General features: G+C 40.6%; 1 protein-coding gene across 1 annotated transcript in view; it reads left to right on the top strand.

Moving 5' to 3' along the window:
- The window catches only part of TEX11 (testis expressed 11), a 295,189-nt gene that overhangs the window by 49,523 nt on the left and 221,164 nt on the right, over positions 1 to 24,502 (top strand). Inside the window, exon 7 of the mRNA XM_017349668.3 lies at positions 590 to 670. Within this exon, the coding sequence (XP_017205157.3) occupies positions 590 to 670 (81 nt within the window). The remainder of the gene's footprint in view (positions 1 to 589; positions 671 to 24,502) is intronic.

Here is a 24,502-nt window from a genome sequence, read left to right as displayed (position 1 = left end):
GACACATTAGCAGAGAGCTGGATCAGAAGTGGAGCAGCTGGGACTTGAACCTGTGCTCTGATATAAGATGCTGCCATCACAGGTGGTGGCTTAACCCTCTGTGCTATAATGCTGACTCCTAAAAATAAGACCTAAAACAAAAAGATCTTATTTATTTGAAAAGCAGAGTCACACACACACACACAAACACACACACGCACAGAGAGAGAGACAGAGACAGATATCTTTTATCTGCTGGTTCAGTACCCAAATGCCCACAATGGCTGGAATTGGGCCAGGCTGAAGTCAGGAGCCAGAAACTCCATTCAGGTCTCCCACGTGGGTGGCAGGGACCCAAGTATTTGGGCCATCACCTGCTGCTTTTCTGGGTATATTAACAGAATGTTGGATTGGAAGCATAGTATGTGGGACTTGAACTGGTATTCCAATATGGGATGCTGGTGTCCCAAGTGGCAGTTTAACCTGCTGTGCCACGATACTTGCCTCCAAAATAAGACATTTTAACACTAGTTTAAAAATTCTAAAACAGACTTACGGACAAATTCTTTGTCAGTTCATTTTAACTGATAGTTGACATTCTTTTCCTCAGGCAGTTGCTCAAGGGAATTTTCAAAGAGCATCTACATGTGTGTTGCGTTGTAAAGATATGTTGGATAGGCTGCCCAAAATGGTGAGTGCAATTTCTGCATTTATTGTTCAGAAGTTTTAAAACATGCTATATCATATTCTAAGAAGAATTACTACTTCATTAAAACTTTTGGAGATTCTGTTTGAGATCAGTCCACTTAGATGATCTTAGAAATATTTCTCTTTGTTCTGTACAGAAAGGATGTTTGAAAAGGCAATATGGGTTATTTCTTGAAATTTCTTTTATTGTCAATCCATCTGACATTTCTTCCATATTTTGTGTTACACAATGAAAGAAAAACATGAGTTTATTTCCTTGCTGACAAGGTTGACAGCAGTTAATCATGTTACTTCCATCGTATGTTTCTATACTGGGATTGACGATGTGAGAGATTTGATAGGATGAAGTCTGCTTCCTGGACTGGATCTCATCAGAATTCCTAAATTTATATTTTTAAAAGTTTATCTTCCTTTTTCAGTTTTCTCCTCCCATTTCAATGCCTATGCCTGCTTCAGGTTTTACTGTTACGAAGAGAATCCATAACAGATATAGTTAGATATTATGGAGAACATTCCCAGGACCCTATGAATTGTACCTATTTATGAGATTGATCTTACTCCCCCCCCCATTCAGTGTTATAATGTAGAACTTAATTTCCTAAGTAGTTATATATTACCTATTATGCACCAAGCACTCTTTGAGGCTTTAAAAATCTTAAAAGCAATTTTGTTTTTACAGACACATTCTAACACTTGTATAAAGAACTCCTATATACTCTTTGCCCAGAGATTTCCGATTCAAGTTTTACAGATTTCAAATTTCTATAGAAAATTGATTCAATCTAGGATATACACAGTCCCCAGTCTCCTTCAGTCAAGAACATTTCCTCATTCTTGCCTTGACATTCAAGACCTTGACAGTTTTGAAGATTACAAATCATTCTGTAGATGTGACAATCTGGATTTATCCAAAACTTCCTTACAATTAGAACAGTTTATGAATTTGGAGCCAGAAAAATCAGACAAGATTCTGTGTTCTCAAGTCTTCCTGTTGGGTGGTCAGTATTCATTTATCCTTTCGTTGGTGGTGAAAACTTTGAGCTTCTGATTAAGATGATGTCTTCCAGATTTTTCACCATAAATCTATGCATGATGACAATCCTTTGTTGTTCATAGTATTTTAGAAAGTGATACTTTGAGATTGTGAAAAACCTGGTTTTTCATCTCACTTCTATTTATTTATTTACTTGAAAGGCAGGAGTGACAGAGAGAAGGGGGGAGAGAGAGAAAATAGATCTTCCATCTGCTGATTCACTCCCAAATGGCTGCAAAAGTCAGGGCTGGGCCAGGCTGATGCCTGGAGCCAGGGACTCCAATCTGGTCTTCCACATGAATAGCAAGGGTGAAAGTACTTAGCCTATCTTCTTCTGCTTTCTTAGGCACATTACCTGGAAGCTGGATCTAAAGCAACACTCTGATATAGGGTGCCAGCATCACAAGTGGTGCTTAACACTGCACCAGAATCCTTGGAAGTGGCTGCTCCACTTCCAATCCAGCTCTCTGCTACGGCCTGGGAAAGCAGCAGAAGATGGCCCAAGTGCTTGGGATCCTGCTCCCACCTAGAAGACCTGGAAGAAGCTCCTGGCTCCTGGCTTTGGATCAGCTCAGCCCCAGCCATTGCAGCCATTTAGGGAGTGAAGCAGTGGTTGGAAGACCTCTTTCTCTCTGTCTCTCTGCCTCTGCCTTTCTGTAACTCTGACTTTCAAATAAATAAATAAATCTTTAAAAGAAAAGAAACCACAATCAAATTCAAGAACATGAAGGTTTTCTTCATAGTTTTAGAGCATAACTTTTTTTTAAAAAATGTTATGTATAATTCTATTTGGACATCTACCTTTTTCAAAAAAATTATTATTTTTATTTATTTGAAAGGCAGAGAGATAGAGACACAGAGATCTTCCAAACTCTGATGCAATACCCAAAGTACTGGATAGAGTAGATAGACTCAGTCAGGGCTGATCCAGGCTGAAGTCATGAGTCTGGAACTCAATCTGGGTCTCTCACTCTGTGGCAGGGACCCAAGTATTTGAACTTGAACTTGATCAAGTACTTGAACTTGATCTGCTGTCTCCCAGGGTATGCATTACCAGGAAGCTAGATTGGTAGCAGAGTAGCCAGGACTGGAACCAAGCACTGTGATAAGGATCCCAATTGGCATCTTAACTGCTGTGCCAAACACTTTCCCATGCAGAAACTTTTTAGTTTGATGTAATTTCTCTTGTTCATTTGTGGTTTTGGTGCCTGTGGTATTGGAGTCATATCCAAAAACTCATTGCCAAGACAAAAGTCAAGAAGTTTTCCCTTTATGTTTACTTTTAGGAGTTTCATGGTTTCAGGGGTTAAGTCTTTATTTTGGATTGATTTTTGAAAATAGTATGAGATAAAGGTCCAATCTCATTATATTGCATGTTGATGTTTGATTTTCCCAACACCAGTATTGGAAGGACTATATTTTCCATGTGTTCTTGGTATTCTTATTGAAGATCAGTTCTTTGTGAATGTGTGGATTCATTTATTCTGTTGCATTGGTCTCTATGTCTGTTCTTACTCCAGTATTGTCTTAATTACTCTCTCCAGAGAGTTCATGGGAAATGCATATTATGCAAAAAAATCTATATATGGATTTCAGTTTTTTTGCACCAAAATAAACTTGTCTTTTAATTTCATTTCTTCATGATTTTTTGAAGCACCCTTGTATTTTGAATTCTTTGTTCTTCTTGCCAAAGATTGCTTTGGCTATTAGGGGTTTTTTGTTTTCAAATCAGTTTTAGGATTTTTTGAAAAGATTTTACTTATTTATTTGAAACGTAGGGGTTACAAAAAGAGGGAGAGAGAAACAGAGAGAAAGGTCTTCCATCTGCTGGTTCACTCCCCAAATGGCTGCAATGGCTGGGGTTGAGCTGATCTGAAGTCAGAAACTAGGAGCTTCTTCTAGTCTCCTATGTGCGTGTTGGGGCCCAAACAATTGGGCCTTATTCCACTGCTTTCTGAGGCCATAAGCAGAGAACTGGATTGGAAGAGGAGTAGTCAGGAGATGAACCAGTGCCCATATGGGATGCTGGTGCTACAGGTGGAGATGTAGCCTATTATGCCACAGCATTGGCCCCAGGATTTTTTCTTTTTTCCCCCAAAAAAACTTTTATTTAAGGTATACAAATTTCATGCATTTCATAAATACAACTTTAGGAACATAGTGATTCTTCCCACCATACCCATCCTCCCACCCGCACTCCCACCCATCTTCTTCTTCTGTCTCCTATTCCCATTCTTATTTTTTATTTTCAATGAACTTTATACCCATCAGATTAACTCTATAATAAGTAAAGAGTTCAACAAATAGTTTGAAAAAAAAAAAAAAAAACTTCCTCAACAGTCGAGACAAGGGCTGTTCAAAGTCATCACATCTCAAAAGGGTCAATTTCACTTCTATAGATTGCCCTATAATTAGATGCATATATGTTTATTATAGTCACATCTTCCGGTTGAATTGATCCCTTAATCAAAACGTAGTACCCTTCTTTGTCTCTTAACAGTTTTTGTGTTAAAGTCTGTTTTGTCTGATATTAGGATGGTTACACACTAGCTCTTTTTGGTTCCTGTTAGCATGGAATATCTTTTTCCATTCTTTCATTTTCAGTTTGTGTGTATCTTTGTTGATGAGATGTGTTTCTTGTAGATAGTAAATAGAGGGGTCTCTTTTTTTAAACCATTCAGCCAGTTTGTATGTTTTAGCTAGAGAGTTGAGGCCATTTATATTCAAGATGACTATTGATAAATAATGAGTTGGCCCTGCCATTTTTCCATAAATATTCCTATTGTTTACTTTGGATTTTCTTCATACTTTTACTGGGAGATTTTCTGCCTTCACTTTATTTCATAGTGATGACCATGTTTCTGTGTATAGCACATCCTTAAGCATCTTTTGTAAGGCCGGACAAGTGGTGATGAATTCTTTCAATTTCTGTTTGTTATGGAAGGTTTTTATTTTACCTTCATTCATAAGTGAGAGCTTTGCAGGGTTCAATATTCTGGGTTGACAGCCTTTTTTTGTCTTAAGACATGGAATATATCTCAGCAATCTGCTAGCCTGTGGGGTTTCTGATGAGAAGTCAACTGTGAGTCTAACTAGAGATCCTCTGAGAGTAATCTGGTGTTTCTCTTGTACACATTTTAGAGTCTTTTAGAATATTTAGAATATTTTCTTTATGTTTTATTATGGAGAATTTGAATACAATCTTTTCTGGTCATGTCTATTAAGAGTTCTATGTGCTTCCTGTACTTGGACATCCCTTTCTTTCTCCAGATTGGGGAAGTTTTCTGTAATTATTTCACTAAACAGGCTTTCTGATCCATTCTCTGTTTCCATGCCTTCAGGAATTCCTAAGACCCATGTGTTGTGTTGTTTGATAGTATCCCATAAATCTCCAACACTGTTTTTTAATTTTTCTAATTTCTTCTTTTTTTCGTCTGACTGTAAAATTTCCAGAGATTTGTCTTCTAACTTGGATATTCATTCTTCTGCCTCACTGAGTCTATTGTAAAAGCTTTCCACCACATTTTTAAATTCGATCTGCTGAATTCCTGAATTCCAATATTTCATTTATATTTCTCTTTAAAATCTTAATTTCATGGGAAAAATGTTCATTCATGTCATATATGGATTTCTTTAATTCATGGATTTGCTTCAGATTACTTCTAAGTAATCCTATAATTGATTTTTTGAATTCTGTTTCCAGCATTTCTTCAATCTCTTCATTTTCACTTTTTTAAAAAAAAAATTATTTATTTATTTGAAAGTCAGAGTTACACACAGAGAGAGAGAGAGAGAGAGAGAGAGAGAGAGAGAGGGAGGTCTTCCATCCTATGGTTCACTGCCCAGTTGGCCGAAATGGCCAGAGCTGAGCCGATCCGAAGCCAGGAGCCAGGAGCTTCTTCTGGGTCTCCCACGTGGGTGCAGGGGCGCGAGGACTTGGTCCATCTTCTACTGCTTTCCCAGGCCATAGCAGAGAGCTGGATTGGAAGTGGAGCAGCCAGGTCCCAAACCGGCGCCTATATGGGATGCTGGCACTGCAGACCAGGGTGTTAACCCGCTGTGCCACAGCGCCAGCCCCCATTTTCACATTCTAGTATTGCAGTATTGTTGTATTCCTTTGAAGGTGTCATGTTGCCTTCCTAATTCTTGCTCCTTGAATTGCTGTGTTTTTTTAGGGATTTGTAGAGATAACTTTTTGTTTTTTATTTCCCATGTGATGGCTTTTATCTTTGAACTATGCCTCTGTAGCTTAGTGGACTGCTCTTTTAGTGATTACACAGAGGTGTGTGCTGGGTGTAGCCAGGGAGCTCTGTTCAGTACTCCAGGATGAAGGGAGTGTCCAAGGTGACTCCCTTGTTTGGTGTGGTAAATCTTCTCTCATTTTTTTTTATCAGAGGGGAGGTTTAATCTGCTCTGTTGGCATGTTCTCTTGCTCATCTCTTCTCCAAGGAGACCAATGCCTGGGTGCTAGCCCCAGTGGGTACAGTTTTCATCTGCATTGCCACAAGAACCACACAAAGGATCCATGCAGTCCTCCATGTGAGCACAGATCCTGCAGCAATGACCCTCTCCAGGGAATCAGGGAGCACCAAGCATGTGGAGCCACCCTCAGTGACTGCCTAAAGACCCAACCACACTCTGTGCCCTCTCACACATCCACAGTGTTTTTACAGTTCCAGCAGACAAGGCTGCACAGTAATGAGCACCCAATCCCCTGTCATTTCACCCAGTCAAACTCAGGCATCTCCTCTTGACTGGTTGCTGGGCACGTGGACATACGCTACTGCAGCTGTCATGCATGTCCTAAATGGTGCCTGCCTTCTTTCGGCTAGATACAGGATGCCAGTGCCAGGTGCTCAAGGAAAGAGAGATGCCCCCCCCCCTTTTTTCCTTCTAGGTTGGCAGATACACTGTCCCCCACAGGGCTCCAAGCCGGATTCATGCCAGGCTCTTCCTGCAGCTTTATTGCCAGTGGCTTGGGCTACTGCAGTCTGGTCTCACCTCACTCTCCAAAGCTGGTGCTGAGGCTCTTGACTGCTAGGGTCCTGAGTTGTGCATGTGCACACCTTCCAAATAGATCCACAGTGTCCCTCTAATTTGTATGGAGTTTCCTCCACTGCTTTTTCCCTTACACTTCCTTAAGATTGCACTCTTTCTACTTTTTTAACCTATCTTCTCCTAGACTAGAGCATTAAGCTCCCTCCCTATTCCGCCATCTTGGAATCTCTGATTTTTTTTCTTTTTTTTAAGATTTTATTTATTTATTTGAGAGAGATAGTTACAGTTACAGACAGTGAGATGGAGAGACAGAGATAAAGGTCTTCCGTCCACTGGTTCACTGTCCAAATGGCCACAATGGCTGGAGCTGCACCGATCTGAAGCCAGGAACCAGGAGCTCTTCTGGGTCTCCCACACGGGTACAGGGGCTCAAGCACTTGGGCCATCTTCCACTGCTTTCCCAGGCCACAGCAGAGAGCTGGATCAGAAGAGGAGCAGCCGGGACTAGAACCCGGATTAACCTGCACCTCAGCACTGGCCTCTGATTTTTTCTTTCTATCTGTAAAAATGTTACTTGGATTTTGATAGAATTTCTCTTTTTTTTTTTTTACAACCTATGCACATCCTCTGATAGGCTTTATTTATTTTTTATTTTTTTGACAGGTAGAGTTATAGACAGTGAGAGAGAGAGACAGAGAGAAAGGTCTTCCTTCCGTTGGTTCACTCCCCAAATGGCCGCTCCGGCCGGCACTGCGCCAATCCAAAGCCAGGAGTCAGGTGCTTCCTCCTGGTCTCCCATGCGGGTGCAGGGCCCAAGCACTTGGGCCATCCTCCACTGTACTCCCTGGCCACAGCAGAGAGCTGGACTGGAAGAGGAGCAACCGGGACTAGAACCCGGAGCCCATATGGGATGCTGGCACCGCAGGCGGAGGATTAACCAAGTGGGCCACAGCGCTGGCCCCAAGATTTTGATAGAATTTCATTGAATATATAGATAACTTTGTGTAGTATAGAAATTTTTAGCAATATTTCTTCCAATTCACATATACAGATTGCCTATTGATTTATATGTGCATTCTTTACTTTCCTTCATTAATATTTTATTATTCTCAGTTCAGGATCTGGCATTGTGGTGCAGCAGGTTAAGATGCTGCCTGCGACACTGGCATCCCATATAGGCACTGGTTTGAGTCCTGGCTGCTCTGCTTTCTAGCAAGTTCTCTGCTGAGGCACCAGTAAAGGCAGTAGAAATAACCTGAGTACTTGTAGCTCTGCCACCCATGTGGGCTACCAGGATGGAGTTCCAGGATCTTGGCTTTGGCCTGGCCCAGCCATAGCTGTTGTGGCCATTTGGGGAGTGAAGCAGTGGATGGAAGAACTTTCTCTCTCTCTTTCTCCCTTCCTCCATCTCTCCCTTCCTCTCTCTGTCACTTTGTTTTTCAAATAAGTAAATAACTCTTTAAAACTATATACATATAATTCTCAGTGTAGAAATATTTTACTTCTTGGGTTAAGTTTATTCCTAAGCATGAGTATTTTATTCTTTTCGCTGCTATTATAAATAAGTTTGTTTTCATATTTCTTTTTGGATAGTTTGTTGGGTTTCTTAAAAACTTATTTATTTATTTAAAATCAGAATTACAGAGAGAGAGGGAGAGACAGAGAGAGATCTTCCATCTGCTGGTTCTCTTCCCAGATGGCTGCAACAAACAAGGCTGGGCCAGGCCAAAGCTAGGAACCAGGAGCTTCTTCCAGGTCTCCCATGTGGATGACAGGGGCCTGAACACTTGGGCCATCTTCAGCTGTTTTTCCCAGGCCATTAGCAGGGAGTTGGATTGAAAGTGGGGCAGCTAGGACTTGAACTGGCGCCTATATGGGATGCCAGTGTTGCAGGCGGTTGCATTACCTACTATGCCACAACACCAGCCCCAAGTTTCTTGTTAATGTATAGAAATGCCATTGATTTGGTGTGCTACTTTTGTATTTTTTTTAAAAAATTAATTTATTTCATTCTCTTTTTTATTATTTGACAGGTAGAGTTATAGACAGTGAGAGAGAGAGAGAGAGGGAGAGAGAGAAAGGTCTTCCTTCCGTTGGTTCACTCCCCAAATGGCCAATCCGGAGCCAGGAGCCAGGTGCTTCTTCCAGGTCTCCCATGCGGGTGCAGGAGCCCAAGCACTTGGGCCATCCTCCACTGCCCTCCCGGCCACAGCAGAGAGCTGGACTGGAAGAGGAGCAGCCGGGACTAGAACCCGGTGCCCATATGGGATGCCGGCGCCGCAGGTGGAGGATTAGCCAAGTGAGCCATGCCGCCGGCCCCTCGTTCTCTCTCTTTTTTAAGATTTTATTTTATTTGTTTGAAAGGGAGAGAGAGAGAGAGAGGGATATATTTCATCCCTTGGTTCACTTCGCAAATGCCCACAATAGCTGGGGGTGGGCCAGGCGAAAACCAGGAGCCTAGAACTTCATCTGGGTTTCCTACATGGTGGCAGGGGCCCCAGCACTTGGGCCGTCTTCCACTGCCTTCCTAAGTACATTAGCAGGGAGCTGGATCTGAAGTGGAGCATCCGGGACTTGAACTGGCACTCTGATATGCAATTCCAGTATCGCAAGTGGCAGCTTAATCTGCTGGGCCAGAATGCCAGCCCTGATCATGTGGATTTTTATCTTCCTGAGTTTTAAAAATTTATTAAATATTTATTTTTTGTTATTTTATTTTTTATTTTAATGTGATATTAGCATAAAGAAAACAGATTCAGTGTAGTTGATGGATACAATTCTAAGAATATACTGATTCCCTTCCCCTCTCTCCCTTTCCTTCATTTTCTTTCTTTCTTTCTTTCGTTCTTTCTTTTCCTTTCTTTGTTTCCTCCATCCTTCCTTCCTTCTTTTTTAGCTTTTTTAGATAACATATTTTTAATTAACATTACAGTTAGTACTCCACGAAATAAAGAGATCAATAAGTAAGAGGATCCTAGTTCTCTGATAATATAGGCAAGGGCTATAAACAATAATCAAGTGGAAAGATGAGCATTTCATCAACATTTAGTAAATTTTAACAGGATATATTTCTCTTCCAGTTTTTTGACTGTGGTATATCACATTGATATATTGAACCACATCCCAGGGCTAAACCCCACTGGATTGTGATACATAAACCTTTTAATGTCTAATTATTTTTTTGCTGGTATTTTATTGAGCATTTTTTGCATCTGTGTGTTTATCAGGGAAATTGACCTCTAGTTTTCTTTTCTTGTAATGTCCTTGTCTGGCTTTTTTATGAAGGTAATGTTGATCTCATAAAATGAGTTTGGAAGTGTTTCATGTTCTATTTTTTGAAAGAGTTTGAGAAGTATTGGTGTTAATTCTTTAAATATTTAGTAGAATTCAACAGTGAAAGTTTTGGATTACTGAGTCATCATTGGTCTGTGCAGACTTTCTAGTTCTTCTTCTTCTTATTTATTTGAGAGGTAGAGTTGCAGAGAGAGAGGGAGAGACAGAGAGAAAGATCTTCCATCCTCTGGTTCACTCCCCAAGTGGCCACAATGGCCAGAGCTGAGCCGATCCAAAGCCAGGAGCCAGGAGCTTCTTCTGGGTCTCCCACGTGGGTGCAGGGGCCCAAGTACTTGGGCCATCTTCTACTGCTTTCCCAGGCCATAGCGGAGAGCTGGATTGGAAAGTGGAGCAGCCGGGACTCAAACCCGCACCCATATGGGATGCCGGCGCCACAGGTGGAGGCTTAGCCTACTATGCCACAGTGCCTCCCCTTCTGTATTTTTAATTTTGTCTCTTATAACAAAAATCAAAATCCTGGTCCCAATTATCCTTATTATATTGGATTTTTAAAAATTTCTTTGACAGGTACAGTTATAGACAGTGAGAGAGAGAGACAGAGAGAAAGGTCTTCCTTCCGTTGGTTCACTCCCCAAATGGCCGCTCCGGCCGGCACTGCGCCAATCCGAAGCCAGGAGCCAGGTGCTTCCTCCTGGTCTCCCATGTGGGTGCAGGGCCCAAGCACTTGGGCCATCCTCCACTGCCCTCCCCGGCCACAGCTTGGCCACAGCAGAGAGCTGGACTGGAAGAGGAGCAACCGGGACTAAAACCCAATGCTCATATGGGATGCAGGCACCGCAGGCGGAGGATTAACCAAGTGAGCCACCGCGCTGACCCCATTCTATTTGATTATTTAATCACTTACCTGCCTGTTGCCTGCATCTCCTCTTCTATTCTCTGCACTGGAAAGATGCCTTCTCCTCATGGTCTTACTCTCTATTTTGGTCCTCTCCCCTTACATGCCCACCCTCCTCACTCTGCTCAAATTCCTTATGCCAGATCATTATTCCATGCTGATATTTTCTTACCCTATTTGGGCCCTGACTCTGCATGCTTGTTGTCTTGGGTAGATTAATAATATTTTCTTATGCTACAATGATTGTATAGAATCTTAATGGGGAGAGCATTCAGTCCTCAGTGTCTGTCCCTCTGAAAAACTATAAAACTATAGAGATAAATTCCCCAAATACCTGTAATTCAAGTTGCTAATGCTGTAGGCTACTGCCATAGGGATAGAAGGATAGAAGGTACACAATAACTGGACAGTAGTCATTGGTGACTTGACAAGATACCTCTAATCCTTTCAAGATGATTTTGTGAAGTTTCAAAAGAGGCAAAATCCAACTGTAATTCAAGTTCAAGTTAATTAGCTTCTAATTTGAAATATATGCCACAGAACCCTTTTAGATATCTCATGGAAGTGTTGTAAAAGCAAACAATGAAATGGTTAGAAATGAATGATGCATTAGTGTCCAGCTTCTATAAGGTACATAGTAAAATATTAATTACTCAGAATAAGGGGACATAGTGATTTTTCTAACAAAACTTCCTGGCTTAGTGAGAAAAAATTCTTCCATTTTGAGAATTTATTTTAAAAAATGTTTGTATGTACTTACCTTTGTGAATAGAACATATTCATTCTTCCTTGGATATCTGAGACTCTTGTAAGACAGTGTTTGTGATCTGTATACAGGGTTCTAGCAGAAGATACTAAATGGTGTGGCTAGTTGTGAAACACCTCATAGCTCTGAAAATCAGTAAAAGAATGGACGTCAACATGGTCTTAAATGTCCCTTCAATACCAAAATTTCTGGTCTTCAAATTTTACTTTTTAAAACGTGCATTAAAATCTAAAAATTATTTGAAACAAAGGGAGGGAGGGTCTGAGAAAGAGCGAGAGCTCCCATCCTCTGGTTCACTCTCCAAATGCCCCCAACAACTGGGGCTGGACTGAGCTGAAACAGTAGCTGGGAATTCAACTCTGGTCTCCCATGTGGGTGGCAGGGACCCAGTGACTTGATCAGTCATTACTGCCTCCCAGGATCCACATTAGCAGGAAGCTGGAATCAGAAGCCAGAGTTTGGAAGCGAATCCAGGTACTCTGATATGGAACCTGGGCATCTTAACCACTAGGTTAAATGTCTGCCCTTAGTCCTCAATTTGGAGAAAGCCTGGGCCATAGCCTAGGGGTTATGTATGTCCACGGGTATATTTTTTAATAGCAAAAATCTCTGTTAGCAGCTTGTTTACTGAATTCTTTGCCTCTTTCTCCTCAAAATTTGAGTGTGTAATCAGAATTTTATTTTGATTAGTTGGATGGTGTGTTCTGGCTTGTTTTTATCTTGCATTTTTATCTTTAGTTTCCTCTAGAATTTATCTTCAGTGTAGTTTTACCTCATTGTGCAACTTTTATTTACGCAAAGAAAACAGTCAACTGGTCTCTGAAATCCTTTGAAATAATTCATTCAAAATCCAGCTAGATTTAGTTGCTGCTCTGTAGGGACAGAACACTGTAAGGTCTGGACTGCCTAATCTTTATTACAATTTTTAAATTCTCTTTTGTCCATTTGAATTCATCATTTTATGGTCAGATATTTGAAACTTAATGTGTAAGATTTTCTACATTTTTCTCTGTAGTAAAATCCAATCTCATGGCACATAAATGAATTATTCTTTTGGGAATAAAATTCAGTTTTCTGCTTGTTATGTCTAGCTGGCATATAATTGCTTTTCTTTGACCCTTTCCACCCTCTGCTTTGTGTATCTGGGAGAGGGTAACTCACTTAAGGGTATCTACTTGCATTCCAAACTCAAATTCATTTGAGCCTTAAAAATGACTCATTGGAAACTTTATAATGACATGTACTTTTCTGTTAAATACTTTCAGTATATGGGAAGCCTGGCCAGACTTGTTCATGTTCTTGGCTTCAGTGAAACTCTTTATGTAACTATGAGAACATTAATGCTTCTATCAAATATCAGTGCTTATTTTTAGTTCAGGCTATAACTTATTTTTTTAATGTGTGTAGTTCATTTTTATGTCTACGTGTTACATGTAATTTTAATTTTTATTAGGGTGTATGTGTGTGTATAGTCCAAAGGGAAAATTATTCTATAATTCTTTTTACAAAATCATCACCCCTGTTTATCTCATGTAACAGCTACTTTCAGTTATTTTAGCTGGTTCTTTTTTCAAAATAAATTTTATTTATTTGAAAGAGTTACAGAGAAAGGTAGAGACAGAGAGAGATCTTCCATCTGCTGGTTCACTCCCCAAATGGCTGCAAAGGCTGGAGCTGAGCCAATCTGAAGCCAGGAGCCAGGAGATTATTCCGGGTCTCTTACATAGTGCAGGGGCCCAAGCACTTGGGCCATCCTCCGCTGCTTTCCCAGGCACAATTAGTGAGGACCTGGATCAGAAGTGTAGTAGCCAGCGCCCATATGGGATCCGGCATAGCATGGCAGGCTGGGGCTTTAACCCTTCGCACCACAGTGTAGGCCCCCAGCTGGTTCTTTTGATGTTTACCCTCCTATCCCTAAATAGTGTTCTTGTACTGCTGCTTTTTCATTTTTTACTTTTAGATATTATGTATTGACTTCCCACTCTAGAATATGAATTTAGCTCCTGTTTTGCTTCCTTCTACCCCTTACACACATATGCTTGTCGTTCCATCACCTCTACGTAACTAATTATGTATAATTAGTTATACATAATTTTGATTACTGTTTGTACTTTAATGTTTATATAAATATTATACATGTTTCAAACATGCATAAGGCAGTATAATTATTTTTTCTCTCCTGCACGCTGTATTTTTTTTTCATTTTCAATTCTCTTTATATACAGAAGATCAGTTTAGCATACATTAAGTAAAGATTTCAACAGTTTGCTCCCACACAGAAACATAAAGTGAAAAATAATAGATGATTTTTTAAATGATGATGAAATCAGATCAGACCTATTGTCATGTTTAATCCCAGTGAGAGTCAAGTTGGGAATTGATAATTTCTTTTTTTTTTAACAGAAGATCAGTTTAGTATACATTAAGTAAAGATTTCAACAGTTTGCACCCCCATAGAAACACAAAGTGAAATATACTGTTTGAGTACTCGTTATTAAGCCTCAATGTACAGCACATTAAGGACAGAGATCCTACATGAGGAGTAAGTGCACAGTGACTCCTGTTGTTGACTTTACAAATTGACACTCCTGTTTATGGCATCAGTAATCTCCCTATGCACCAGTCATGAGTTTCCAAGGCTATGGAAGCCCCTTGAGTTCTCCGACTCTTATCTTGTTTAGACAAGGTCATAGTCAAAGTGGAGGTTCTCTCCTCCCTTCAGAGAAAGGTACCTCCTTCTTTGAAGACCTGTTCTTTCCACTGGGATCTCACTCACAGAGATCTTTCATTTAGTTTTTTTTTTTTTTTTTTTTTTTTTTTTGCCAGAGTGTCTTGGCTTTCCATGCCTGAAATACTCTCATGAGCTTTTCAGCCAGATCGGAATGCCTTTAGGGCTGATTCTGAGGCCAGAGTGCTGTTTAGGACATCCGCCATTCTATGAGTCTGCTGAGTATCTCGCTTCCCATGTTGGATCACTCTCCCCTTTATTTATTCTATCGGTTAGTATTAGCAGGTACTAGACTTGTTTATGTGCTCCTGCACGCTGTATTTTAATAAGTGATTTTCTCAAATACATAATATTCCATGTACTTAGTATTATTCTCCTCTAATGTTGTATCTTGCCTTTTAATATGTTAGAATATATTAGTTATTTTATCAGTGTCATGAAGAAATCTCTGCCACAGTTCCTTATCTTCTCTCATATGGATAGGTTGCCATTTAAGCATGCTGCTAAGTTATTGTTTTTGAATTTTTCTCCATTGATGTGGGAATTCCCTTCAGCTGGCTCTTAGATTGGATCCCTGTTTCTGGAGTTCTATGTATTTCTTTTTCTGGTTTGACTTCCTCATTTTTGTAGGGCATACCCTCCAGTAGTTTACTGAAAGTGAGATGTAAATTGTTTAAGGACTTTGTATGTCTAAACATATGCTTATTCTCCCATCACAATTTATACTTAGACTGGATATACAGTTTTGGGTTGGAAATGATTTTCCCTGTGTATTTTGAAAGCATCAATTACATTGTGTTGTAGCTTTAGATGTGACTATTAAGAAATCTAATGCCATTTTAATTCTTTTTTCTTCAAGATTATGTGTCCTTTTTGTTGAGATGAAACTCACAAAGCATAAATTAATCCTTTTAAGCTAAAGTGTACAATTCAGTTGCATTTAGTATAATACTTACAATTTTGTGCAAGCATCACGTTTACCTAGTTACAAAGCATTTTTATGGGACTAGCGTTGTGGCCTAGTAGGTAAAGCTGCTGCCTGCAATGCTGGCATCCCGTATGAGTGCGGTTCAAGTCCTGGCTGCTCCACCTCTGATTCAGCTTCCTGCTAATGCACCTGGGAAAAGAAGTTGCCTGGGAAAAGCAGCAGAATATGGCCCAAGTGCTTGGGGTCCTGCACCCATGTGGTTGACCCAGAAGTTCCTGGCTCCTGGCTTGGGTCTGGCCCAGCCCTGGCAGTTGTGGCCATTTGGGGAGTGAACCAGTGAATGGAAGACTCCCTCTATCTCGCTCTCTCTGTTTCTCCCCCACCCCAACTCTGCCTTCCAAATAAATGAAATAAATATTTAAAAAAGCAAAGCATTTTTATAACCCCTAAAGGAAATCTCATACCCATTATAATCATGCTTCATGCTCCCCTCTTACCAGCATCTGGAAACTGCTAATTTGCTTTTTGTCCCTATAGATTTATCTATCATAATGTTTTCATGCTAGAAATATAGCGCTATTCATTTATGCATTAATATGTCTCAAATGTCAATCACTCAATCGACATTTGAGTTGTGAGCAATGCTACTATGAACATTCATGTTTTTCCTTACCCTTTTAAGTTGAGATGAAATTGACATGTTAGATAGTTAACCATTTTAAAGTGAATGATTCAGTGACATTTAGTACATTCTTACATTGCTACCAGCAGTGCACAAGTGTTCCAGTTTCTTTACATTCTTGCCAACACTTGCTATTTTCTTTCTTTTTTAAAACAATATCTATCCTGTGGGTGTGAGGTTGTATCTCATAATTTTAATTTACATTCCCCAAATGATTAGTGATTTTGAGCATATTTTCAAGTGCATTTTGCCTGTTTGTATATCTTGCTGAGAGAAGTGGTGATTCAACTGTTTTACCATTTTCTAAATTATTTTTGTTGTTTTTAAATTTTAGGAAGTTTCTATATATTCTGGGGATTAAACTCTTACTAAATACATGATTTGCAAATATTTTCTCCTATACTTTGAGTTGTCTCTTTATTCTGCTGATACTATCTTTTGATAAACAAAAGTTCTTCCTTTTTATGAAGTCTAATTTGTCTATTTTTTTCTTTTATTGCCTGTGCCTTTGGTGTTATAGCCAGGAAATCATTGCAAATCCAATGTTGTGAAACTTTCTATTTCTTGTTGTGAGAGTTTTATGTCTTATATTTAGGTCTTTGCTCCATTTTGAATTGGTTTTGTATATGATGCTTGGTAAGGGTTCAAGTTCATTATTGTGTATTTGGATATTCACTTTTCCAGGCATTTGTTGAAAAAATTGACCTCTTCCCATTGAATGATATTGACCCCCTTGTCATAAATCATTTTATCATACATGTGAGAGTTACATCTGAGCTCTCTGTTGTATATATTCAGTGCAATTCCTGTCAAAATCCCAAGGATTTTTTTTTTGCAGAAATAGAAAAACTCATCCTAAAATTGGCGTAGAATCTCAAGGGATACTGCTACAGTTTAAATACTGCCCGCCCCACCACAGAATTCATGTGTTGGAAAATGCAGCAGTATTGAGAAGTGGTAGAATTTTTTTTATTGTAAAAATTTATTCAGGAGGTAAATTGAGAGAGAGAGAGAGAGAGAGAGAGAGAGAGAGAGAGATATTTCCATCTTTTCCATCTGCTGATTGATTCCCCAGATGCCCACAGTGGTCAGAAATAGGATGAACCAAAGCCAGGATCTGAGAACAGAGTCCAGGTCTCCATGTAGGTGTCAGAGACCTAACTACTTGTTTAGAATATTCTAAATCTTTTATTGTCATTTCAGTGTCTTTTCTGCCTTTCTTCATTTCCTCTCTTCCTGGGACTTCTATTTTTTGCAAATATTGTCATTGTCACTTCAGTCTTTTCGTTTTTATTCATTGTTTTTCATGCTTTTTCCTTTCTGCTTTTCAGACTAGGTAATTTCAGTTGACCTATTTTCAAGTTTATTTATTCTTTCTTTTTCTGCTGTATGTAACTGCTTTTGAAACCCTCTAGTGAAGATTTCATTTCGATTATTGTGTTTTTTACCTCCAGAATAAAAATATTTCTCTTTATTGCTATCCCCTATTGTTATCTTAGGTCCTTTTCTTTTAGAAGATTTATTTATTTGAAAGGCAGAGTAACATAAAGAGAATGAGGGAGGGGGAGAGAGAGAGAGAGAGCGCGAGAGCGAGAGAGAAACGGGCTTCCTCTTGCTGGCTCACTCCCCAAATGGCTACAGTAGCTAGGTCTGGGGCTGAAGCCAGGATCCAGGAACTCCGTCTGGGTTTCCCACATGGATGGCAGGTGACCAAGCACTTGGACCACTATCTGCTGCCTTCCCAGGAACATTAGCAGGAAATTGAACTCGAAATGGCACTCTGATATGGGATGCATTCTTTGCAAGTGTTGGCTTAACCTGCTGGACTGAAACACTGGGTGTTTTTCTGTGGTTTCCTTTAGCTCTTTGAGCATATATAAAATAATTGGTTTAAAGTGTTTACCTATTGGGACCAGCATAGTGATCACAAGCTACCACTTGTGATGCTGGCATCCCAGATGAGTGTCACTTTGAGTGCCAGCTGCTCTGCTTCCAGTTTAACTCTCTGCTAATGTGCCTGGAAAAGCTCCAGACAGTGGCCCAAGTACTTGGTCCCTGCCACCCACAAGGGGAGACCCAGATGGAGCTCGGGCTTCTAGCTTTGACCCAGCCCCTGTTTTGGAAATTTGGGGAGTAACCAATGGTTGGAAGATACCCTTCTCTGTCTGTTTCTGTCTCTGTCACTTTGCCTTTCAAATAAATAAAATAAATTTAAAAAACTGTCTCCTTCCTTAGATTCTTAGCCTTTGACATCTAAATGTTAAAAATGTTATTTATTAAGTCCAATGTCTGTCCTTCCTTATTGGACAGTTTCTGTTAACTTTTTTTCTCCCTATGAACGAATCATTCTTTCTTGTTTCTTTGGATGCCTCATAATTTTTTTTTTGTTGGAAAGCAGATAATTCAGTATCATAGTGGTAATTTTGGAAATAAAATTCTTTTCCCTCCTCAAAGTTTGTTGCTGTGGTTTGTTTGCTTAGTGATTCATATAAACCATTGTCTTCATGGCCGGCGCCGTGGCTCAATAGGCTAATCCTCCACCTAGCGGCGCTGGCACAACGGGTTCTAGTCCCATCGGGACGCCGGATTCTTTCCTGGTTGCCCCTCTTCCAGGCCAGCTCTCTGCTGTGGCCCGGGAAGGCAGTGGAGGATGGCCCAGGTGCTTGGGCCCTGCACCCCATGGGAGACCAGGAGAAGCACCTGGCTCCTGCCTTTGGATCAGCGCGGTGCGCCGGCCGCAGTGCGCTAGCCGTGGCAGCCATTGGAGGGTGAACCAATGGCAAAAGGAAGACCTTTCTCTCTGTCTCTCTCTCTCACTATCCAGTCTGTCAAAATAAATAAATAAATAAATAAATAAACCATTGTCTTCTAAAGAGTACATTCTTTGTCTCCTTTACTTTAACCTAATGGTTGATGAAGATTTCCACAAATGCTTAGAGCCAAAAAAAAAAAAAAAAAAAGGGAAACAAAAAGAATTAACTCTCCTTATATTTGCATGTTGGCTCTGTATTAGGATACTGCTTCACTATTTAGTCATACTCTTTTTTAAAATACTTTCCTGAACTGGTGTGCTTATTTCTTTTTCCTCTTAATTTTTTTTAATTTTTTTTATTTATATGAAAGGCAGAGTTACAGAGAGCCAGAGGCAGAGAGAGAGAAGTCTTCCATCCGCTGGTTGACTCCTCAAATGGTCCAGCTCCAGGCCGATCTGAAGCCAGGAGCCAGGAGCTTCTTCTAGGTCTCCCACGTGTGTGCAGGGGCCCAAGGACTTGGGCCATCCTCTGCTGCTTTCTCAGGCCATACCAGAGAGCTGGATCGATTGGAAGTGTAGTGTGGGGAGCAGCCCGGACTGGACTGAGTTACTGGAATTAAGACTTATTCTATGCATCTGCTCTCCCACAATATGGCGCTAGGAGAGAAGTAAACAGCTTCCGCACAGCTGCCTCCAGTTCAACCAATAAACTGTAGGACTTGCTACTGATTGGAGGAGAGCAGCGTACTCGGCGTGTGGGCAGCCGAGTTGGGATTGGCGGAGGAGGACTATAAAGGAGGAGAGAGACGGCATGCACCAGGAACATCTAAGGGGAACATCTGAAGGAACACCTGTGCAGCCCCCAAGAGAGCCGGCCGGCGGTGTGCCACTCCCCTGCGGAAGTGGGGAATGTGGCCAGGGGGAACTGCCCTTCCACGGAGGTGGAAGGGATAGTAGCCAACCCGGGAAGAACCAGCAGCAAACCCGGGGAGGGCCGAGCAGACGAAAGAACAGCGCAGGGTCCTGTGTCGTTCCTCCACGAAGAGGGGGAGCGACAGTGTAGGAGCCGGGATCGAACTGGAGCCCATATGGTATGCTGGCACTGCAGGCTGCAGCTTTATCTGCTATGCCATAGCACCGGCCCCAGTCATGCTGTCACTGGGGAAAAGGCCATGGAAGCCGTGGGGTTCTTGTCTTCATGCAAGAAAGAATTCAGGCATGAGACAGAGAGCGAAGTGATAAGGTTTTACTGGGGATAGGGAATCAGAATGGAAGGGATAAGGAGAGAGTGCCCAGTCACTCGAACTGTGGAAGATTGAGGTTACATGGTTGAATGGAGATAATACACCTGGGCAGGCCAGGCAGGTGGCTCAGCAGAGAGCAGAGAGCTCAGCACTCTGTCTGTTTAGACTCCCAGTTTTTAAGGGAGTCTATTTACTCAATCCCCCTCTTCTCCAGGAAAAAGAATAGGGAGTCCTAGCAGAAGGGTTTGTTGGGCAAAAATTAACAAACTCCTCCCCATATTTACTGGCAGAGCAGAGGGGCTTCCCTTAGGGCATTTGTGAAGGTTTTATTGCCCCATGTTGTCAGGTCAGGTAACTCATTTGGTCCTGAGAGAGAATTCTGGGAGCTTTCCTTTGGGGAAGGGCTGAGACCACCTAGAAGGTGATCAGGGTCTGAGCAGGATTTAAGTGTTTCTGGAGCTTCCACAGTAGGTACTGGTCTTCAGACCCTTCTCACACACACACACAGGCTAATTCTTGACTTCCTACCTAGCAATGTTGTTTATAACTACCTTAGCCATTGCTTCTGGCTTCCACTAAGCCTAAAAATGAGCTGGAGATGAGCTTAGGATCTTTTCAGGTCTTTTCTGGGTTTGTGTCTTGCCCTGGGCATGCACTTAGCTCTCCAGATTCCTTGTTATATGTGTGAGCTTTTCCCCAAAGTAATGCTTCCTGCTGCTTTTCTTTAGGCTTTCAGTGGATGGGTTGCTTATCCCAGTGTCATTTTTTGTTCTAGGCAGTAGTGGCTTATTATTTTGCCTTTAAGTGTTTCCATAGAATGCTCTATGCTTTTCTACTTTGTAAGAATTCTGAGTTAGGAGACACAGGAGCAAGTACCTTGCATTAGTTCTTCTAGGAACTCTAGGGTAGGTCATATCAGGCACAATTCTTTGGAACACAGTCTTCTTTTTCCCTTGGGAACCAGGAGCCCACCTTGGAAATGTGTATTGCCATCTTCAGGGTTGCCACTGTACCAGGGAGTAGGGTGTGCAAGGCTAAATTTTAAAATATCACAAATTTCTCCTGATGTGTTTATTACCTTTTCCTTGGTTCATTGTGTTTGCTTGATTGCTGTAAACCATTGACTATTTTCCAAAGTTCCAGCAAATTTGATTCTGACAGTTTTTGCTCATTTATTCAGTATTTTTTTGAAGGGCATGCCCCTTGGAGTACCCTACTGTGTCATTTTCTCTATTACTTAACATTTTGATTCTTTAAAAATTGTATTTGTTTATTTTCATTTTGCTCTAGAGAAGGGGGGGGAGAGAGAGAGAGAGAGAAATCAGTACCTGAAAACTGTTACTGGTGAATGGCAGGGTTCTTGTCTTTGCACAAGAAAGAATTCAGGCATGAGACAAAGAGTAATGGAAAGTAAAATAGCAAGGTTTATTAGGGAAGGGACATCTGTAAGAACGGATGGGCACCTCTCCAGACAGAACCAGAGAGAGCGTGCCCAGTTGCTCAGACTGGGGGAGAGCGGGATTACATGGTTGAGTGGAGAGATTACACCTGGGCAGACCAGGCAGGCGGCTCAGCAGAGAGGCAGAGGGCTGAGCGCGCAGTCCGGTTGAGGCTGGGGATTTTTAAGGGGATGGGCCTTGCCTTCCCGCCTCTGCTCCTCTTGGAACAAGGACTTTTTGTATGTAAATACTAAAAACTCCTATCTGAGTTTTCCCCCTGAAGTTATCAGACAGGGGGAAGCCTGGAAGGATGGGCAGGACCCTCTGGAGAATCCTCCCAGAGCAGGATATTTGAAATGCAGATATCAGGCAGAAGGGGTGGGGACCCCCACCTGGCAGGTTATCGGGTAGAAGGGAAGGGGCAAGGAAGGGTGCAAATACTGGGCTGCCCCTGAAATGTTATTGGGATGACTTTGAGATGCATATGCTGGACCCAAATGTCTCCTTAGGCCTTTGTCACACACACATAAGCTCATATCTGATTTCCTACCTAACAAAACAGCCAGAACTAAACCAGGCTGAAGCCAGGAGTCTGTAACTTAATCTGGATCTTTCATGTAGGTGACAGGAACCCAACCACTTGAGCTATCACCTGCTGCTTCCCAGGGTTCATAGTAGCAGGAAGCTAGAATAGGAATGTGGGCATCCCAAGTCAAGTACCTCTACTTCAAATGCCTGTCCCACCAATTTGATTCTTGATCATTTGCATGAAACCTACTTTTTCTTTCTGGAAGTTTGTGGAATAATAAGAGTAATCAATACTACCTAATATTACTGTATGCCAGACACTATTCTAAGTGCTTTGCACGTATTAATTAAATGCTATCTTCAGAACCACTTGTGAAGTAATTAGTATTGTTATCATTTCATTATAGATAAAAGACTAGGAGAAGTGTTTTAGTATCTTGCCCAAGGTTGCATCACATGTGATGAAAAGTGATTCAAACCCAGAAAATGTGGCTACAAAGTCCCTGCTCTTAGGCAGTATGCTGTCTTCTTCTTTTGATTACAAATGGTATCCTTCTTGCCTCTAGCATTTTCCAATTGCATGATGTTTTTCTGTATGTGGCTTTGTTTGCATTCATTGTGAAAGGCACTTGGTAGTTCATTCCAATCTGGAAATTCTGTTTTATTACTCATTTTGTTGATGATTTAACTGTCTTCATTTTCTTTTTCTAGAGTGCTTATTAGTTACATGTTAGAGTTCCTTGACTGTTTTTCTAATATTCTTTTCTTCTTATTTTACATCTCTAAATTATTTTATTCTTTTATCTGGGAGGTTTTCTCAGTTTTCCAACCTGTCTCATGAATTTTTCATTTTTGAATTTAAAAAGTTGTATTTAAAAAATTAACAGACATAAAAATTGTGCATATTTATGGAGTACTATGTGATGTTTTGTTACATGTATACTTTGTATAATATCCAATCAGGGTAAACATATTTATCTTTTCAAGCATTTAATATTTCTTTATAGTGAAAGCACCCAAATAAACATTTATCTTTTGAAGCATTTATATTTCTTTATAGAGAAAACACCCAAAATCCTATCTTCTAGGTTTTTATTAATAGAAAAACATACACTATATTAAAATTATCTACAGTCACCTAGCCATGCAAAAGAACCCCAGAACTTCAGAGCTGACATTGTGCCACAGCAGGTTAAGCCACTGCTTATTGATGCCAGCATCCCATATTGGAGTGCTGGCTGGCTGCTCTGCTTCTGATCCAGCTCCCTGCTAATGTGCTTGGGAAAGCAGTGCAGGATGGCCCAAGTACTTAGACCCCTGCCACCCACTTGGGAAACTTAGATGGAGCATGGGCTCCTGGCTTCAGCCTGGCTCAGTTCTGGCTGTTGTGGCTAGATTCTCTCTCTCTCTCTCTCTCTCTCTGTCACTCTGCCTTTCAAATAAATAAAATAAAAAACCCTTAACTTCTTACTGCTCCTATCTAGCTATAAACTAGTACTTATCAATCAGCTTTCATTCCTTCTTCCCTCTCCACTTCCCTTCCCTACATATGACTGATATCATGAAATACTTATTTGTCTGTCTGTACTTGGCTTATTTCAGTCAACATAATGACCTCCAGTTCCATCCATGTTCTTGGAAATGACAAGATTTCATGCTTTTTTGTGACTGAGTAATATTTCACTGTGTATGTATACCACATTTTTCCTATCCAATCATCAGTTAATAAACACTTAGGTTTGTTTCCATTTCTTGGCTATTGTGAATAGTACTGCAAAAAATATGAGAGTTTCAGATGTCTCTTTGGCAGATGGACTTCTATTTCACTTGCTTATATCCCCAAGAGTAGGATTTCTGGGTCATGTGGTAGTCCTATTTGCAGTTTTTTGAGGAACCTCCAAACTATTTTCCACAATGGCTGTACTGATTTACATTCCCACCAATATGGTATACAATGATTCCCTTTTCTGTACGTTGTTATCTTTCGCCTTTTTGATAATAGCCAATCTTATTGGAGTGAGGTGATATTGTGGTTCTGATTTGCATTTCTCTGATAACTAGTGATGGTAAGCATTTTTTCACATACCTGTTGACCTTTTGTGTGTATTCCTTTGAGAAATGGCTGTTTAGATCTACTGCATGTTTTAATTGAATTCTTATTATTGCTTTTGAGTTGATTGAGTTCCTTAATACTTTCTGGTTATTAACCACTGGTCAAATGTATAGCTTACAAATATTTTCTTCCATTGTGTAGGCTGTGTCCTCAGTCTATTGATTGTTTCCTCTGCTATGCCAAAGCTCTTTAGTCTGATGAAATCCCATTTGTCTATTTTTGTTTTTATTAACTGTGCTTTTGTAGTCTGGCCTAGAAAAAACCTTGTCCATTCCAACATCTTGAGTGTTTTCCCTGTGTTTTCTTCTAGTAGTTTCAAAGCTTCAGGTCTCATTTGTATGTCTTCAATCCATTTTGAGTTTATCTTTATACAGGATAAGAGATAGGAGTCTAATTTCATTCTTCTATGTGTGGA

Source organism: Oryctolagus cuniculus, chromosome X, assembly GCF_964237555.1.
Source record: "Oryctolagus cuniculus chromosome X, mOryCun1.1, whole genome shotgun sequence".
Classification (NCBI taxonomy): Eukaryota; Metazoa; Chordata; class Mammalia; order Lagomorpha; family Leporidae; genus Oryctolagus; species Oryctolagus cuniculus.
This window is presented reverse-complemented; position numbering and strand designations above follow the sequence as displayed.